The 16903-nt window shown below is 35.8% G+C and overlaps 1 protein-coding gene and 1 non-coding gene across 2 annotated transcripts; both read right to left on the reverse strand.

Annotated features, from left to right (window-relative positions):
- Positions 1-483: 483 nt before the first annotated feature.
- On the reverse strand, positions 484-577 carry trnai-uau. The gene is made up of 2 exons: positions 540-577; positions 484-519 (listed from the first exon to the last, which is right to left on the reverse strand). It is a non-coding gene; the product is annotated as a tRNA-Ile (tRNA).
- Positions 578-3739: 3162 nt separating this feature from the next.
- Positions 3740-13648, reverse strand: LOC102216890 (hydroxycarboxylic acid receptor 3). Its single transcript, XM_005795241.3, has 3 exons — positions 13582-13648; positions 7160-8177; positions 3740-5708 (listed from the first exon to the last, which is right to left on the reverse strand). Exon 2 carries the CDS (start codon positions 8112-8114, stop codon positions 7170-7172), a length of 945 nt encoding a protein of 314 aa, XP_005795298.2. The 5' UTR covers positions 8115-8177; positions 13582-13648; the 3' UTR covers positions 3740-5708; positions 7160-7169.
- Between the last annotated feature and the right edge of the window lie 3255 nt (positions 13649-16903).

Genomic DNA, 16903 nt, shown 5'->3' on the forward strand with positions numbered 1-16903 from the left:
AATCTACACTACTAGATAAAATACTGATTGATAATACACACAGTAAACTGTGCGGGCATTTTTAAAATGCATCTATATTTAAATATTTCAAAATGAAACATAAATTAAAGACTACCTACAAGTACAATAATTCTAAACTGAATGCTACTAAATGGCGTATATACTAAAATAAATAAATATAATAATAATAATAATAAAAAAAATACTAGGATATAATTAAAATATTCAAACATTTCTAATAACTAAGCAGAAAGACAAGACATCAATGCGAAGACAATGCTGTCCACACCTTGGGCAGATGGCCAGATCATCACAGGAAAACACTGAGACACGTTCAGCTTCCTTACAGCTTTTAGTTTCATTTTCAAAAGAGTATCTACAGACACAATCACAATATAGAAAAAGCGTGTAATAACTAGAGAAGATTACTGAACCGGACTAGGTTTTAGTGGCAGAACGTTCCAGAAGGAAGCACCAAAAGACTGCTCCAGGTGAGGCTCGAACTCACAACCTCGGCATTGCTCTGCAGTGTACTGACTTATAAGTACCGCGCGCTAACCGATTGCGCCACTGGAGCCTACTGTTAATGGTGGGCATTTGGGGATATAACCACGCTACCCATGATGACGTGTAGCAGTGGTGACACGTTTTTGTGTAAGACGTTTTCTTTTCTTATTATTCTACCAATTACATGTAGATAATACATTACACAAACGTTTACAATCCGGAGGAATGCGTCAACGGAAGATTTTTTTTTTCCGTTTTATCTGTACATTATCTGTTCGGGGGACGACATAAACCCCCCCAAAATGGGTATTAATACAAGCAGAGCCGCGATTAAGCTTAATATAAAAGAAATAAAGATCGCAGTGGCTCTCGATGAACCTCTAGTGTGTCTTTTTAATGACGTGGAAGTTCCCTGCGTGTTCACCAGTGGTGTGTTTTCCAAAAAATGGACATCCACGCTATGAGAAGAATCCGTCGAGGGACGTAAACGTTGTACAACAAAACGTATTATTTCCTCACTAAACTCGTCTTTAAAGTGAGTGAAAGTTGGATTAAACTGTATTTTCAGTATGTTGTGGAACAAAAATATTTACGAATAATAATTACGAATGTACATTTTTACTAGATGTGCATATTCAGGCTAATCTCCCCAAACTATTAAAAAGTATATTTAATTCACCAAATCAGCTCAAAAAAGTTATATGAATTTCTTAAAAAAAAAAAAAAAAAAATATATATATATATATATATATATATATATATATATATATATATATATATATATATATATATATATATATATATATATATATATATATATATATCGCAAATTCCCTTCTCACCCACCGCGGGTGGTTCTTATCCTCTGAGCTCGGGTCCTCTACCAGAGGCCTGGGAGCTTGAGGGTTCTGCGCAGTATCTTGGCTGTGCCAAGGACTGCACATTTCTGGACTGAGATGTCTGATGTTGTTCCTGGGATCTGTTGTAGCCATTGGTCCAGTTTGGGGGTGACTGCCCCGAGGGCCCCGATGACCACAGGCACCACTGTGGTCTTCACCTTCCAGGCCCTCTCCAGTTCCTCCCTGAGGCCCTGGTATTTCTCTAGTTTCTCGTGCTCCTTTTTCCTGATGTTGCAGTCGCTTGGTATTGCTACATCTATCACAACGGCTTTCCTCTGTTGTTTATCCACTACGACAATGTCTGGTTGGTTCGCCATTACCATTTTGTCTGTCTGGATCTGGAAGTCCCACAGGATCTTAGCTCTGGCGTTCTCCGCCACCTTTGGGGGTGTTTCCCACTTTGATCCCGGGGTTTCCAGTCCATATTCTGCACAGATGTTTCTGTACACTATGCCTGCAACTTGGTTATGTCGTTCCATGTACGCTTTCCCTGCCAGTATCTTGCACCCTGCTGTTATGTGCTGGACTGTCTCAGGGGCCTCCTTGCACAACCTACACCTTGGGTCTTGTCTGGTGTGGTATATCTGGGCCTCTATTGCTCTGGTGTTTAGGGCCTGTTCCTGGGCGGCCAGGATGAGGGCCTCTGTGCTGTCCTTGAGTCCAGCTTTTTCCAGCCATTGGTAGGATTTACTGATATCAGCCACTTGGGTTATTTGCTGGTGGTACATCCCATGTAGGGGCTTGTCCTGCCATGATGGTATCTCTGGCACCTCAACCTCCGTTCCCTGTTGTCTGAGATATTCACTGAGCACATTGTCTATATATATATATATATATATATATATATATATATATATATATATATATATATATATATATATATATATATATATATATATATATATATATATATATATATATATATATATATATATATTAGAATATAAATATTTACTTTAGAATCCATTTTATCTACTTAGATAATTTTATATTAGTTCACCTTTCATCCTGGAGTTAAATAATTAAGTGTATATTATTTTTTGGAAGAATTCCAATATTTGTTTCCATTCATTTAGACTCTGATCCCAGTTTTTACAAATTGTGAGATGAGATCAAACCAAAATACCTCAATTTGATAACATAATTTGGAAAGACTTCTGTATTTTATTAAATTCTGACTTTTGGGAATGATATACTCAGGCTGTCATTCACAGATTCAAATGGAAAGCTGGGAAACTTTCACTGTACTATTATTGGATAGCCGTATGTTTGACAGCTAATATTTATATTTATTTATTTCCAAAGCAAGAATAGCAGGATTAATGGCTGTAATTATGTTCACCCTCTAGTGCAATACCAGTAGACCAGTAGAGGTCCTCATTTTCCAATGTTTTGATGTGATATTTCTCACCATGTACCAGTGAAACATCTCCAAATTCTCAACAATTACCTAATCTAGTGTATGTACTGATGTAATAAACATAAATTTAGGAACTAGTTTTTGGTGTGTGCTGATAAAATAAAGCAGCCCTGGATGAGATTTCAGTGATCATGTTTATGTTGCAACATGTAACCATACAGAGGAATGGTGCATAAGAAAGAGATAAACATAATAATGCACAACAAGTCAGTTAAGAAACATTTATAGACTGTAGATGAATAAAACATAAATGCACTGTTTTATTGCCAAAAAATATACAAAATTAGTTCTTAATATTCTTTCTCTTTTTCTAAAAACATTACATCCAAGAATAATTTCAGCGTTTCAGTGTTTATTTTCTTATTGCTCAGAGTTAGAACAAACAGCATATAAACAGTAAATAGACATGTACATTTTGATGCATTTATTCTTTAAAAACAATTTAAATCAAACACAACTGCAAGCAAATATTAAGTGCTGCAAGCCAAGTGCAAATTAAGATTTTTTTAATTTATTTACCACTATTTTCTACGCTCTTGACCTCTTGTTTGACCTCTTCCCTGTTTAAAGGCACAGGCTGTTTTTGTGGAGTTTCCATGCTCTCCCTGTTCTTGCATACTTGTACTCTGGACGGAGATAAAACATTTCAACTCAACAAGAGTTGTTTTGTTAGCGGTGGTGGATCAAACTATTTAACTGAGTGGTTTGTCAGGGATTTTCTGTAGAGAAAATGTATATATATTACAAGAATAAAGTCATAATGTCACAAGAATAAAGTTGCATGGGAAGTAAGTCATAATATTATGAGAATAAAGTCGAAACATTAGAATAAAGTCATAACAATGCAACTTTATTTTCGTAATACTACAACTTTATTCTCATAACATTATGACTTTTTTCTTGTACAAGTTTATTTTAGTAATTTTATGACTTTATTCTTGCAATTTTTTATTTTTTTTATTTTTTATTTGTATGGTCCTAATACTCTGTCATAGTTCTGTAATGTGATACTCTCTGAATATATATTTGTTTTATTTGAGATTAAAGACATTTTTAAAGAATTGTTCCACTAATTTCAGTCAACTAAAACAGTACAGTAAACTAACAAACAAAAGTAAAAAAAACTAAAGGAAAAGAAAAGCAACTGGAAAAAAGTCTAGCTAGCATTAGCCAAGGAAAAGCTAGCATGCAGCTTTGCTATTCTGATCATCTTTGTAGGATCTTTGTTGTATTTTTTATTTTTAGACAGGCCATATAAAGAAGATTTATAGTTACTGATTAGTCAGAATATCACCTGTGCTAAACAACTCCTTTAACACACTTGGATACAGAGAAATAAGATCAGGCCTTTCCGACAACCAGGATGGAGGCATCTTAAAAAGATTTTTTAAGATCTTTTTAAAGGTCTTAAAAAAACAAAAACTCCTCAATTTTCAGAAAAGTTTTCATAGTGGTTTATCTGAACATTACTTGATAGACATTTAAACCACAGTCAAGCTAGTTTGTCTCCCGTAACAATTCGCTCTTTACACAAACTAGAAATCTAGCGATAAAAAAATAGAGAATGCAGAAAAATTAATATACTTCTATTGTTATATATGTAATTACTATTGTATTAGATAGTTGTCTGGCTAAATATGGTGAGATGTTAACAAGTTTATTAGCACATGTAGCTTAGCATGTGTTTCAAATAAAAAAGACGTAAGGTGATTAATCTATTATGGCCTTCCTGTTTATAAGTATAGACATTTATTAAATAAATGTCTTATCCAAATGTGTCAGCGGGTTAAAAGTTTATAAAAATAAAATTGTAGCTCAAAATGATAAAAGTAGCTTAATTTTAAAAGGTGTCTCGGAGTTGGCCTCACTTTGGCTAGCAGTTAGCAACATTTTCTTGAGTTGCATATCTGTGGAAAACTTTCAAGGGAAAAGGAAATCATGTATTACAAAAAGTGCAGCATTTTGCAGCAATTGAGATCAACATCTTTTAGTTTATTAACACAGTGTGACAAGCTGTGACACAAACCATCTTAGTTCTGCAATTTTTTAAACTTCAGCAAATGTACTTTTGTGGATCAGCCACCATTTTTATTGGTTAATTTCTTATTAAAATATGTTAGTCATTGACAGTAAGTCACTGACTTCAAAATATGTAGAAACAGATAATTTGGTTATTTAGAAAAACATGTCAAATCTTCAGCAAAATCAAGCATCAGACTAAAGTTTGAAGTCTTACGAATACAGAGTAAAAATAAAACAATATTGAATGGTTTTCTGAGTATTTTTCCTTAGAATTACCAACAGAGATTCTCAGCATTAATAGTTTTTTTTTTTGAGCAAATTGTCCAGCAAAAAGGTGGGAAATACATAAATATATACTCTGCTAGATTAGCTCACCAGAACAATCAAAACTACTTTTAATTCATCCTGTCTTAGCAGGTTAAAGTAGTTACCTACTAATTATTCATCATTCCACCTTAAAAATACCAGCTATGCTTTTACTAAAATACCATTAATTACAAAAGTAAATGCAGATTTTATGCATTGTACTATTACAAGATCATCAGTTGAAAAACTGTCTGTACTGCTGATAACATCCTTTCCAAGAATTACAATAACTAACATGTTTTAGAGTGCATTAACATGGTTGGAAGATGCTTCATTATACACCAATCAATGACGCACTGTAAAACATCAGCACTAAAGAAAAAGTTCTGGTCTGGCCTAGTAGAAATCTGTTGGATTTGTTCTGTTCTGTCATGTTAAATTAAGTATTTTTTATGGGTAGGTTGTGTGTAAAAGTGTCTCTTAGGTATCCGTGCTGCATGTAGATCTGTAATCCCACGAAGAAGAAGAAGAAGTGTTGTTTCCGTGGAATATGTCTGTGGAAAGAAATTAGGAAATCAGTAAATGAGTATTTTCTCTTTAGAAACACTTAACGTTAAAACCCATTGCCTGCACAAAGAAATATGCTTTTCCCTCTTTGTCTGACATGAAATCAAGCAACTCATTTCCTGGTTCAGGCCAGTTTGGGCTTGTGAAAATAATGATAGAGAAACATTTTTTTAAGGTCAGACGTTGGGCAACACTACCTCTTAACAACTCTGGTGATGTAATTGTTTTATAAGGCTCCACATTTTTGTTAAGCCACAACATCTGAGCAAACTGGGGGTATAATTGTGGGTATATTTTAAGACAACAACAGTTTGTTTCTTTGTATGACATCATGGGGAAAAACTGGTCAAGATCTCAGGAAGAGAACGGTGGACGACGGGTTCATCAGATGCATGAAGGTGCCAAGTTTCTCTTCTCACCATTCTGGAATGAAATTGTTCTGCCTCTTTGAGACATGCTATAGTCATGGGATATGCTTTGGTGAAACGTGTGCGGATAAATCATAGAACAAAAAAGCAAAAGGCCCTTTGAAGGTTCTGGCTAAAGCTAGTCAGAGTGTACTAAATGACAGTGAAGCGAGACTAAAAATGAGTCTAAAAGCAGCATAAAAGTCAGATCGGAAACACGCTCAGGGACGAAACCTTAATTTTTAGACTTTCTGTTGTCTGGTGACTCTGACATATATATATATTTTTTGTCCATAGTGACCAACTTTACATTTACCACTAAAAGAAGGAAGTCGGCAAGCCATGCTAATTGTGGCTATGCATGAATGCTAACTACAGCATTCATGCATAACATGAATGCTGCAGGAAGAACTGGTCCACTTCACATGAAAGATATTGTCAAAAGGTGAGTTCCCATTACAAATGTACACAAAACCTGTGTCAATATTCCACTAACGTCAAAAAAACTCAATTTCATAACAGTAATCTTTCCATTAAAAGAAACAACTAAAATCACATGTGAATAAGATTGTTCATTTAATAACTCATTACAAACAGGCAGCACCATGATCCTCCAATTCTTCTTCTTTGTCATTTCTGCCAGTAGTAAAATCCAGTTGTTGATCACGCGACTCATGTGATGCAAAAAAAGTGCTTTCATTGCTGTTTTACAAAGTAAACCAATAGATCACCTCATCCCAGCATCAAAATCTTTTTTTTCAAAACCAAGTTGTTTCATAATTGGAAAATAAATAAGCTAATTTATAGTAAAAATGTCAAATTGAGCAATTATATCTTCAATAATATAAATGCAGCTTGTGACAGTAGTAGTCAGCATTATGTGGAAACACTGAAGCACTATCTCAAATATAAATACAATATATTTTTAAACCTGTCTGAAAAACAGAAGACATTTTGCCTGAATTATTGCATGTAAAAATCTGTTTCCGCTCTTTTCAATCAAACAAAACCTCGATTGTTATTGAATTTACCTGTTAGCGGTTATAGGGTGCTGTCTTCGCTGATGCTTCTCTTGCATTTGAAAGAGTTCTTCAGAATGTCATGAAACACAGAGCTGGAGAAGAAATAGATGACGGGGTCCAAGGCGCTGTTGAGGTAGGTGAAGCCAATGCTCACCATGAAGAGATTGATCCATAACTTGTAGGTTTCACATGCTTCTGGGTGGAACATCCCTATGTAGAGCCCCACCAGGCCTGTGATGACGCCTGGCATGAAGCAGAGGATGAACACCATGTTGATGACCATTACAGCTCGGATGGCGCGCTGCGCTCTCTCTTTCTCCATTTGAACCCTTTGTATCTGGCAGGCGATCTTGACGGAGCAGAAAATGAGCAAAAACAAAGGCAGGAAGAACTCTAGGACGTAGGCTACATAGTGCATTTTTATTGCCGGAGGAAGGACTTCATAGGAGTTGAAGCTGCGACACATTTTCTTCTTTCCCACCGGATGGAGGAGGTCGATCGTCAACAACGGAATACGATATAAAATCACGATGAGCCATATCATCGCTGACAGTTTGTACGCCTGCGTTGAGGTCAGTCGACTGATGGGGTGATGCGGATGGACCACCTTCAGGTAGCGGTCGATTGCCACGGCCGTCATGAACGAAATGCTGGCAGATCGATTGACGGACAGCATGTACAGGTTCATGCGGCACCAAATCGACCCGAACTGCCAGTCGTCGCCTCGGAAGTGGGTGTCGATGCGGAAGGGCACGCTGAGGAAGAGCAGGAAGTCGGCCAGACAGAGGTTAAAGAGGAAGGTGACGTGGGATTTCCAGAACTTCATACGGCGACAGAAGATCCACAGCGCGAGGATGCTGCCTGGCAGCCCCACCAGAGTCTCGATAATCAGGAAAATGATCACCAACACGTTCGCAACTTCACTGTTCCCAGGACGGCAGGTCATATTTCCCCCTGAATTCATTCTGGCAGAGTATCGTGGGATGTTTTCACTCGCTGAACAAGTATGTCAACAAGTAGGCTAACACTGCCAAAGAAAAGAATAAAAACTGATTATTGTTATATTGGAATGTGAAAGCAAATGATTTTGAGAATTGATGTTAAGGTTCAGATTATTTTAGGAATGACAAAAGACTTAAGAATAAACTTATATACAAACATGTAAGTGGGTGAATAATGTGGCAAAGAAACAACTTGACACAAAAACATAGAAAGGGTTGGCAAAGGCATTTAGGAGATAAAAGAAATGCTTAAGTGTTTTCACACCAGATTGTCCGGTAGATTTGGTCCAATTGAGGAGACAAGTTGCAGCATTTGTTGCATTTTCATCTGCTGCAGTTCGATTTCTCTCTGCACTGTGTCCAACCAACCAAATCATTTGAAAAACCAGTTCTCCTCCTCGCCTGTGGTGGCACTGCACCAAGAACCACTGAAGGAAACAACATGAAAACCTCTGAAGAAAACACTGAGCGCAACTTCCTTCTTTACAAAATGTAAACAAAAATGAAGTGGCGTCAGATTTTAGTGATTGAAGGACTTTTTGTTTGTCTTGGTAAAAAAAAACGTTTTTTTTTAAAAAAGAGCTAATTCTCTAGCAATAGACTTGTGCGCTTGCTTGTGTTTACCCAGAATGCCCTGGACTGTAGTCCACTTCCTGCTTTTGGAGCGGTTTCTGGTCCACTTGGTGTTCAAACTGCACCAAAGTTCACTTGTACTGAACCAAGACTGAGGTTTTTAGACGAACCAGAGTCAGCATTAGAGTTTGATTGCGCATTCACAACTCCCCAAACAAACTGGACTTTCTAGGCAAACAAACTGAAGCTTGATTAAAGCGCACCAAACATAGCTGATGTGAATGAAGGCACATTACATGCTACAAACATTATGAATTTATTTGTATAAATCCTAATATTATCTGTTGCTCTATGAAAGAAACTCATAATTTATGACATGAATCAGTTAATCTGTGATCGGCGTCATGGTCTGTCGAAGTGGGCAGAGGATGAACACTCACTGTGGTAGGATTACTTTAACCTGGCTTCACTTAGCTGCTCCTTATAAACCTGGTATAGTTAAACAACTGAAAGCTAGGTAAGATGATCCAACACGGCTTGGATCAGATCAGGATTTCTCACCCGTACCTGGATTTCTGATTTCTACTTTTATGCTTTAGTTCATGTTTTGTTTTACAGAACCAGACCGGTTCCATTGTTTGCTTCAACCAAATGAGACCTGCTACCTTTTTCATAAATGTCACCTGATATTCACTTCCCTTATTATGTGTTTTCTACCTGTTTTTCTTAGGTTTTTTTTGCTGATTCATTGAGTCAACAAAAACAAAATGAAGCATTTTTATTTACAATGGTTGGTGTTTTTGTTTTCTCCACCTGGTTTTAATTTTAAGGCACTAAGAAGAGTGAAACAACCTTCTTTGGATCTAATCTCAACATTCAACCATCGTGGAATGGATGAATGAAAAAAAACAGTTACACAAAAGTGTTTCACTGTAAAGATGGTTTGTAGTGTGTTTTGTTGCAACCTGAAGTGTGAAATAAACTTCAGTGGAATTTGAAAACAAAATATGTGTTTAGGTTTATGTCTGGTTGAATGATGTGTGTGCCCAGTTGATTTTTTTTTCTTTTTGGGGGGCATTTTATTGTAATCCATAGGGAGGCCCAGAAAATCTTTGGGAAAAACTGATCTAGACCATGTTAGAAAAAAGTTTAAGATGATAGAAAGCCAACAGTAGCTCTTATTACAGCCAAGGTATGAGACTATAATAGAAACATATTTTATTGCCCTTTATTGTGGGGAAATTTTAGCGCAACAGATTGTTGAGGAAAATGAGTTTTTTCTCAACTACCTGATAAAGAGAGCTTGTTCTGTTCTGGGGAATATTTTGGAGATGATGGTGCAAATAAGAATTCTTCATAAAATCAAAAATAATTACAACAGAGTGTCTTCAATCAGAGGCTTCTTCAGAATTGCTGTAATACTGACTGCTACAGGAGATCCTTCCTGCCCACAGCCATCCAAGAAACCTAATGAGTCTCGACAATATTTAATTTCATTTAAGGATTAATAAAAAAAATTTTAACTGAATTTGAATTATTTGACCATCATGAAAGCAGAGTTTACTTGAATAACTTTTTTTAAATGTACCAAATGTCCACAAATTTTTATATCACTTGATGATGTAATTTTTAAATATTAAATGATTAACGTTTTAATTGGTTATTCGGTACTTGGGTAGACTTTTTTCCAGATTTTTTTTTACTCTTACTTGAATTGTTTCTTTTTTTATTTTTGACATACACCTTTGCTTAAGTGTGACCAACTCTAGCAAGCACAAATGTTGACACAATAACAAAAAACAAAGATGTCACCACTAAACTTAGAAAGTTGAAAAGATTATTTATAAGTAGAAAACATTTTTAGGCAGTTGCCAATTTTCCAAAGTGCTCAGATTGACCGACGCTGAAAGAAATTGGATAAAAACCAAATGGCTTCTTCTCCGATTACACAGGATTCAGTTAAAATTTAAAGTTTGTGACATGAAAATTAGAAAAAAAGAAAATATCTGGCTTGTTTAAGGGTCTTCACTAGAAAATAGTGAACACAAAAACAACATATCAGCTCAAAAACCTCATAAATTCTCAAAGCACGGTGGTGTGAGGTTAATTATTTGGGCTTGTTTTACAGCCAATGCGATCTAGAGTCAAATGTAAGATACTAGTTGGAGCAACAGCTTATGCTAGTGTGTAATTATTTTCATAACAGTAACAGCCTGGAGCTGTTATTTCTATATTTATTGTTTCTCTTCGAAGGAGACAAACGAAATAAAGAAGATTAATGCAAAACAAAGGGGCTGCAGATGCCAAAAGTCTAAACAAAACACAAAAATATTTCCAGAAACCAGACATGCCCATAAACACGTACACAGAAAAGGAGGAAGATAGAGTGAAAGGAAGAGCTGCTAGCACAGATACTGAGGAAGATAATGACTCAGGAGGAAACAGGAGTCAGACAACCACATAAATAACTGAAAAAAAACAAAGCCAGAGCCAAGACGGTGGCAAATTCACAGCCGAACACGAAACCTGTCAAAGCAGGGGAGTTCAAGCTTTCTGTCATGGGGGACAAAATACAAGAAAATGTTCCAAAAAAAATACAAATTTTTCTAGGAAAGGGAAATTAGTTATTGCAAATCCAAAACTTAAAACAGATTTTGCTGTGATAAAATAGGGGCATCTACTTTTTACGTTTTTGGGAGCTCAATTAATCAACTTTACTCTTGTTTATTAAACAGGATTTGGGTCATTTTCTTTCAAAACAATTGCTATTTTTACCCAATTTCTCTTTTTCTGTTGTTGAATCATGAATTTTCACTGAGGAAAGTTGGACCTGCAGAACTCCGGCTGCTGTTTCCTGTGTTGATAATCCTGGGAAGGTTCACCACTTCCTCCAGCTTTCTCTGTTTATGGATATTGGCCTACTTTATGTTGTCAGTGAAATCAGTGAAACTGAATAATAAACAATATGATTAATCACATTTAACTCATAATTGTGGCCATTTATGTTTTGTCCGGGCAGCTTAGATATCTTTCCTCTTTCAGGCAATAAAATTATAATTTAAAATCAGCTTTTCATATCTACTCAGGTTCTTTCCAAAATACAGTAATCTGTAAAGATGCCAATATTTTTTCACCCCGGTGGCTTTACAATGAATCTACACTGCAAAAACATAAAATCTTGCCAAGTTTTTGGTCTACTTTCTTGTGCAAATAACTTAGTTCACTTAAAATAAAACAAAACTACCTTACAAGTAACTTTACAGCAAGATGTAGGAGCTTGTTTGAAGTCAATAATATCTTAATATTGATGAAAAAGCATTAGTTATAAGAGAAATAATCTGCTTTTTACAAGTTAAAAGTTAGTTTTCTTTTATTTCCAGTGTACTACAATATTTGCAATAAAAAAATAAATGCTAAGATTTTGTGGTTTTGCAGCGTATTTTATGGGTTCTACAGAGAAGAGACAACATTTATCAGTTCAGAAATATGTTATGCAAGTAAAGTAAGGTATGCATGTTCCTCGAACTCGACTTAAGAGGAAAGGAGATCGAGCTTTTTCTGTTGCTGCTCCTGTTTTATGGAATAACTTACCTTTCCAGATTAGATCTGCCCACAGCCTGGACCATTTTAAATCGCTTCTTAAAACTCATTTTTACTCTTTGGCATTTAAATGATGTGTGTTCTGTTTTGTCATTGTGTTGTTGTTTTTGTGTTGTTGTTTTTGTGCAGCACTTTGGTGCAGTCTTGTCTGCTGTAAGGTGCTATATAAATAAATTTGACATTGACATTGACATGTAAACTGCAGGTATTTGAGTGAATTTATGTTTTAGGAAGTGGGTTTAAGCAAAACTATGAGGAAATATTTGCACCGATTAAAAAGGGAAAACCCAAATCACAGAGGGCATGCCCAGAACTGCAGCCTTTGTTTACATAAAACTCTGTTGTGCCAGATTTTTATTAGCAGCTCCTTTATAAATAATATTTATGGTTCACTAACTTTAAATACAATTAAGCACATTAAAAATTGAGTCATTATATGGGTGAAGTTAGAAAATGATTGTGTTTGCAAGAGGAATTCCTGTAAGATCATGCAGAAAGGCTTTAACTGCACAGTAACGTTAAATTAAAACTATTTCAGTGCATACCAGTGCAAGTAAAAACTAAACTCAGCTTTAATAATCTGAATATTGCTAATTAGAATTCATGTTTTATGAGAAATGTGCTTTTAAAAGTTGCGCAACAGATTATAAAACAAGTATCATGAGGGTAAAATTGCAATTTCCTGCATGTGCACTGCAAAAACACAAAATCTTACCAAGTAATTTTGGTTTAGTTTCTAGTGCAACATCTTAGTACTTTTGATATAAGTCAAAAACAACTTACAAGGAACTTTTCATCAATAAACAGTAGCTTATTTTAAGTCAACAATTCCTTAATATTGATGAAAATTATTAGTTATAAGAGAAATAATTTGCCAGTGTAACACAACATTTTTCCCTATTATAAGTTCAAATGTCTTTAATCATTACTTCACTTATAACTATAACCTTTTCATTCAAATTAAGGACGTATTGACTTAAAACAACCTCATATTTCTAGCTTAAAAGTTGTTTGTAACTTAGTTTAATCTTAATTCAAGTTTACTAAAATAGTAGATCAAAAATACTTGGTAAGATTTTGCAGTGTATCAACATCTTCATCTATTTTTCTGCCGAATATTTTAGAGTTTAATTCAGCTTTTCCTCTTTTATTTATATTTTTATATGAAATGAATGCAACACATCTAGTATACGCTACAGAAAAAAACCACATGCATCCATAAAAACTGGGTAAAAACGTAAAGTTTTTGGTACTCACCAGCAGTAATGCGTTCCGTTGGTGAAGACAATGAAGCGTGTGGCGAGAGTGAAAGTGCGCTACTGTGAGAAATGTGAGATCTCCTTCCAAAAGAAGCAGGTTGTGTGAGGGCTTGTCAAAACATGATGTTGGTAAAGATGTTTCCAGAGAAAACATTTGGCCACAAACTTGCATGTTAGTTCCAGAATTACTTATGACACACTGACTTTTCAGAATTTATACGGAAATAATGAAAAGAAAAAAATACACCGTTTTGATGTTCTTACGTACTTCACTAGGTGTCAAAATTATTTTTATCTATGATTAACAACACAGAACATATTCTGCTTTGAGATTAGTTATTGTTGTAAAAGTGAAAATGGACATTTGTGTTTTTGAAAAACTAAGTAAACCCCATGACTGATTTTATGACCATGTGTCAAGTAACATCAACTTTTTAAATGTTTTTTCCTCACTTTTACTCACAAGTCTTTATTTATTACGTTTATTTAACTTAAATGATGCATCTCTTCTGATTTTAGTTGGACTAAAATCCAGCAGCAGTTTCCTTCACTTCTTGACTGCTGAACGCTTTCCATTGGTCTTTCCATTTTTAAAAACCTGTTCATTTCACACTTGCTATGCAGCTTCAGGAGCAAAGAAGCTTGATAAATTTAACGGGCAGCTAATCAGAAAGATGAGAATTTCAAATACTTTTTGAATTTTCAATAATATTTTATAGCAACGATTGAAAAACTTAAATTCTACAGTAAAAAAAAATATTAAAAATTTGTGATTACAAAAATTAGATTACATCTTTTATTTTTCCTGCTTTCTTGGGCCCCTGATCCACTGCAATAACTTTTTTTCTTCTCTTTCAGGTGTTCTTTTTGTAGATTTGCCAGTTTTTGGTATCTGCCAAGCAGTTTGTCTTATTTGACTTCAGTAACTCGTGGTCATTACCTGGGTTACAAATACGCACTAGTTGTGGTCGATATTCTGCTAATGTTGAAAAAGCACCATTTCGCCATTTCCATTAAATAACAAATGAAATCAAAATCACACCTAAATAAGCTTGTCCACGCAGTAAGTCATTAAAAATTACGGCAGCGACGATTGTAAATAAGCAGTTACATGAAATATATTCGCTCATCGCTGACGTCAGAGGAGCCGTTAGCATCTTATTCAGCCGTTGGACTGAAAAACGGCTACGTATGCGGCATTTATGGAAAATAATATTCGACGATTTTACAGAAGAGCGACTGATTCAACACGTTGGAATTATCCACAACCTTTTATAAACTGTGCGATTCTGTGAACCAGCTGTACATTGTACGAAAAAACACCAAAAAAAACCACCATCCTTCCTCTACTTTCTGATCTCTTCTTCGTTGGTTTCCACCAGTAGTAACGTTTGAGAAATATTTCAGAATTCATCAGGAGATATAATATTTGAGAGTATTTTTAGATTTCTAAGAAGCACGGGTATTATGGGGAGGGTATAAGCGTGTGATTCATACTCCAACCTGGAAGGTGGCGGTAATGCACCTGTAAGTTGTTTGCCAACCGCCATAAAACAAAAAGAAGAAGAAGAAGAAGTAGTAACGTTTGGTGTGAAAAACCTCATTATTCCAGCTTCAAAGTTGTGTCTTTTTGTCAATTGACGTGTTTTCATTCATCAAAATTATTTTTGTAATTTCAATTTGCGCAATGTTATGGTTAATGGAAACACAGCGAGTGACTGCAAGGAGTTCAAGCATCACCTTGAAACCTGAGATGTTTATGCTGAAATTTTATGGTATGTTATGCTTAGTTGTGTTTTTAGTGTTTTAGTTTGATTTCACCTTTATTTACTGAGGGATCTGATTGGTGTTTTTGTACATTTAAGGGTATGTACATTTTTGTCTTTTGGTAAAAACCAGGATCTTTTTTAAAAAAAACAAAAAACGTTGACATTTTGGGCCCTTTTTACCGTTATTCAAAGCAAACATTACTTCCCATTTTTCCTAATCACTGAGTCAGTTCCTCTCTGAATTATTTTATGTAATCACGTTTTACTTTATGCACCAGCACCCCTCTAAGGGACAAGGGTGTACAGAAAATGGATGGATGGATGGACTTTTTACTTGTACTTTTATGGTATTAAAATGAAAAGGCTGCACTAAACAAACTCAAATCTCACCAATATTTATCACCTGCTGGTTCTTGCATGCAGCAGAACTAAACAACTCTATAAAGGTTATAAATCTTGAATTTCCCTAACCAATCTCTACAACAGGGTGTCTCACAACAGAACCTTGATAACTTTATGGTCACTGACTTCCTGACTGTGGGTTAAGCCCCGCCCACCGGCCTAGAGGTGTGTTTGCTAGAATCACTGGACTCTGATCCACAGGTCTACAACTCGACCGCCTGTTTTATGACTGTACTCGCAGAATAAACACACAAGACCCGACTCTGGCACCACCAGAAGTGACATCTGCTCTCAGGAAATTTATGGCCACTTGATGTGCAGCATGAGACCTGAACATACAGAACCATACAGTTGTTTTTATGGTGTATTTGTCTACATTCATCCATTGTCTATGCCAAGGTTATTATAGCTAACCAAAACAAACAACTGATATTGAGAAAACGGTAATTAATGGAGAAAAACTATAATTAACTGGAACTATATTGTAAGTTATAGAACTAAAACACACTGAAATCAGAGAAATGATACCCTCTGTTTTTGTGTTTATGGATCTGTTTATTACCCTTTCAAACACAAGCAGTTTACGTCATCTGTCGGCAAATTATGGCGCTCCATAATCCTCCTGGCTAGTCCGCAAAATGGCAACAGCAAAAATTTAAATTGGGATAAAACGCCAGAGTTATTTGGTTGTTTAACAATAATTGAACAATTGTTTTTTTAGACGGTATCTTCTGTTGAATATCCATCCATTTTCTAACACCCTTGTCCCTAGTGGGGTCGGGAGGGGTGCTGGTGCCTATCTCCAGCTAACGCCCGGAGACCTGGAGTGTCCGGGCAAGACAGGTTGCCAGTCTGTCCAGGGCAACACAGAGACAGGACAAACCACCATGCACACACACACTCACACCTAGGGAGAATTTAGAGAGACCAATTAGCCTAACAGTCATGTTTTTTGACTGTGGGAGGAAGCTGGAGTACCTGGAGAGAACCCACGCATGCACAGGGAGAACATGCAAACTCCATGTTTGCATGTTTGAATGCAAACATTTAAATTCAATTGCAGGAATTGAATCCAGGACCTTTTTGCTGCAAGGCAACAGTGCTACCAACAATGCCACTGTGCAGCCCGTTTGAATATGCATTACCAAA

This window comes from Xiphophorus maculatus, chromosome 22 (genome assembly GCF_002775205.1).
Source record: "Xiphophorus maculatus strain JP 163 A chromosome 22, X_maculatus-5.0-male, whole genome shotgun sequence".
Classification (NCBI taxonomy): Eukaryota; Metazoa; Chordata; class Actinopteri; order Cyprinodontiformes; family Poeciliidae; genus Xiphophorus; species Xiphophorus maculatus.

Coding starts and splice junctions, on each gene's coding strand:
- LOC102216890 (XM_005795241.3), bottom strand. CDS start 8,114: ATGAATTCAGGGGGAAATATGACCTGCCGTCCTGGGAACAGTGAAGTT.